This window comes from Anarhichas minor, unplaced genomic scaffold (genome assembly GCF_050575085.1).
Source record: "Anarhichas minor isolate MPS153535 unplaced genomic scaffold, ASM5057508v1 ptg000008l, whole genome shotgun sequence".
NCBI lineage: Eukaryota > Metazoa > Chordata > Actinopteri > Perciformes > Anarhichadidae > Anarhichas > Anarhichas minor.
This window is the reverse complement of record NW_027466454.1, coordinates 765,001-768,128: the sequence shown is the minus strand read 5'-3', so window position 1 is coordinate 768,128 and position 3,128 is coordinate 765,001. Positions and strand designations below refer to the sequence as shown.

Here is a 3,128-nt window from a genome sequence, read left to right as displayed (position 1 = left end):
AGGTGCTTTGAGAAAGCGTGAGTCATCACAACCACAAGAGGTCCTAGAGCATGCACCCAAAATATTATGCAGTTTGCTGCACCAGAATGAGAGATAAGCTGTGGACAGACACAGAGGTGCACGCTCACTCACGGAAGCACAAACGCGACCGATCTCATGATCTTCCTGGCAGGAATACCTATGATATGAAAATATGCACCTCAAAGGCTCTGTGTTAGACCTGAGATGATTGATGACTCTCACCTGTGACATGGAGGACCTTGCTGAGGTAAAAGTGTATAGCCAGATAGCACATGAGTGAGACTGGACTGAATGTGGTTGCAGATGTTAAACAGGAAGATGAAGCATTTTGACACTAGTCATTCAAATCAGGTGTGCAGGAGATGTGAGGACACACACAGTGAACAGAATACTGAACTGAACAATGGTGAAGTGACTAAATGCTTGGACACGTCACTCTTTTTCTGCTGACAGGAATGATATCAAAAACCCACATGCTGCTTATCTTTTATTTCCTCTGGTATTAAAAGACATGTCAGCGTTTCCAAAAGAGATCTGCAATGGATAGACTTGTCTCCATCTGCGTTTGATGTCACGTCTTCTTTTACAGAGCATCCAGGTGGTAGTATTGGAGTGTTTTTTCAACAGAAGAAGTTGGTTTGGTGTGATTGCCTCCAGGTCTTTTAGTGACAGTAGTAATATGTGGTTCATTGGGGCATTAAGGCAAATGATGTGGCCGACTCTTTAGCTAAGTAAGAAACAGAATAGAACTATGGATGTAGCTTTCAGTAAAGCTGAAGCAGTGATCTCCTAGCAAAAGCATGGAATGAAGGAAACAAAGGACGTCATCTATATTAAATTTAGTAAAAAGTGGGATGAACGAAAACTAAAGGAAAAACTCCATAGAGCAAACAATCATATCAAGACCGAGGTTGGCCCACAGGGTTGAATAAAAAAATGGGCGTCAAAGGAAAACTTCCAACAGGACTATATGAATGTGGATTAGAAGAAGAAACGGCTCAACATGTTTGCTGCAGAAGTTCTAGAGAAAAGCTAAAAAAGGAAGTAAATAATTGGAGGGGGGGGGGCGTATTGAAACGTAAGAATTTATTTAGCATTGAGGAGAAAAAATATGAAGCCTTGAGTTTTTAAAATAAATTGGGTTCATGAAGAGGATTACGTTTTAGTTTTTTTCTCTCTCCCAGTCCTTTTGGAAATAAGAAACTCTAGTCCACACCACAGCATAGTGGGTGGTGGTTATTGCACTTTGAATGATAGTTGCCACTCGCCATTGAAAAATAAGAAGAAGAAGAAGAAGAAGCTACTGCCCCCTGCTGCCCCCGCCTGTTCGCGGTTCTCTTCAGGCCGTGCTGTTGTAAAATGTACATGTAAAACCGCCCTTTCCGGTCACGTGACTTCATGGCTTGTTTGGGACCGCGCGTCTTTCGGTGTTGGCGCGTATCTGTACACTGCCTGCTGTAGAGCCTCTCAGCTGGCAACAGAGATACTTTATCGCTAAAGATACTCGTAGAAGTAGGAGACAATGTCTGACTGGACCAGAGGCAGACGGCGGGATGCTAACAACAGCGAAGTTGAAAATAGGTAACGTTACTTTTTGAATTGTGTAGATTTACTTACTTAAAACGTCGTTATTACGAGCTTCCATTGTGTCTTTGTTCAATCATTGAAGGCACTGTGTTAAGTTCACGTTAGCTAGAACTCTTGTTTAGCAAATAACCTAAGATGCGTTCCTAGCTAACTAACGTTAGTTAACACGTTTACTGATATTATTGTACGAATGACTTATGTGATTTGTATACAGTCAACTTTAGCCAACACTGTAACGTTATCTGTTCATGTTCCAATGCAGATTTGCTCTCTTAACCTTGTTCTTTCCTGAGCTAGCTTGTGTGACTAGCTTCACCTTCGTGTCTCCAGCGTTACTAAGTTAGCCTTGAAGTAACGTTAGCAAGTTTCTGCTTTTTGAATTACATTCGTAACTTTGGTTCAATTGTTGGTGGCTTGGGAAGAGAGCATGATAAAGATAATGAGGCGGTATAGGCCAACCCTGAGTAAGAGGAAGTGTAACGTTCCAGCTGTTCTTGTCTGTGTTGGTGATAGATGAGACGTTATTTCACCACGTAACTTATACAAGAGGAGTAAAGCCGTTGGGCTTAATGTACGTTAACGTTAGTTACTCAGGAAATAACTGAAGCGACATGATGGTCATCAGTCCAGTGTGAGTTGAGATAGGCCGCAGACACTCTATATGGTCAGCTAGATCACGGATGAATGAGCATACCGGCCAGAACAATCGGAAATAGGAAGCCACGTAGATTGCGGGACAAACCTTTCAACTGGCTACGTATTTATATTAGTCAAAAGAAAGCGGATTTAAGTAGCTAGGGCCGCATCTAACGTTAGCCCAAAGTAGTGCCTCTCTTGTATCGGCATATATTCGTGTCAGAGAGAGAACCGGTTCCTCTAAAAGGCGATTATCCAGCTATGTTTGGAAAAAACAAGTTAATTCACAAGATGTCGTTACCGCTGTTCTGACGATATTTTCAGATTCGTTAATGACTATGACCATCTTGGGTAAAAAATATTGACCCGTTTCCGAAGTTGCGACTCCGTTTCTTATCGAGGTAACGTTAGCCGGGCTGCCATCTTTCTTTTGACTGGGAGACACTAGCGTAGTTCCTGTAACGCTAGCTCTAGGTAACGCTAGCTCTGGGTAAAGTTGGGTGTGTATAGCTTTCTGTTTAGCTTTGCTCGACACAGATAGACGCGTTTTAACATGCTTGTAATAAGAGCTATTCAGGTGAAATTGAACATATGCTTGTTTGTTTAAATGAAGTTCTGTACTGTGTTTGCCCTGCGTAGGAGCTGTGGCCCATCACGGGGGTCCAACTGCAGGAAACGGGGCATCGACGGAAGCCTGCGGGCCAACAGAGAGGTGGATGATAGTGGTGGGGAGAAAGGCGAGCACACTGACGGCAGCTCCAAGCACTCTGACAAGAGGCACGATGGGTAAGAGTTGATCTTTGTTTCTATTTGAGTCAACTTTATTGTCAGAGTAGAGGTACTGAGACAACGCAGTGCTCTTCAGGATCTATTCAGAAAGCAGT

General features: G+C 42.9%; 1 protein-coding gene across 2 annotated transcripts in view; it reads left to right on the top strand.

Annotated features, from left to right (window-relative positions):
* Positions 1 to 1,443: 1,443 nt before the first annotated feature.
* The window catches only part of slbp (stem-loop histone mRNA binding protein), an 8,354-nt gene continuing 6,669 nt past the window's right edge, over positions 1,444 to 3,128 (top strand). For both annotated transcript variants that reach the window (XM_076086794.1, XM_076086793.1), the window contains exons 1-2: positions 1,444 to 1,602; positions 2,884 to 3,030. In XM_076086794.1, coding sequence (XP_075942909.1) covers positions 1,544 to 1,602; positions 2,884 to 3,030 — 206 coding nt within the window. In that variant the 5' untranslated portion in view covers positions 1,444 to 1,543. The remainder of the gene's footprint in view (positions 1,603 to 2,883; positions 3,031 to 3,128) is intronic.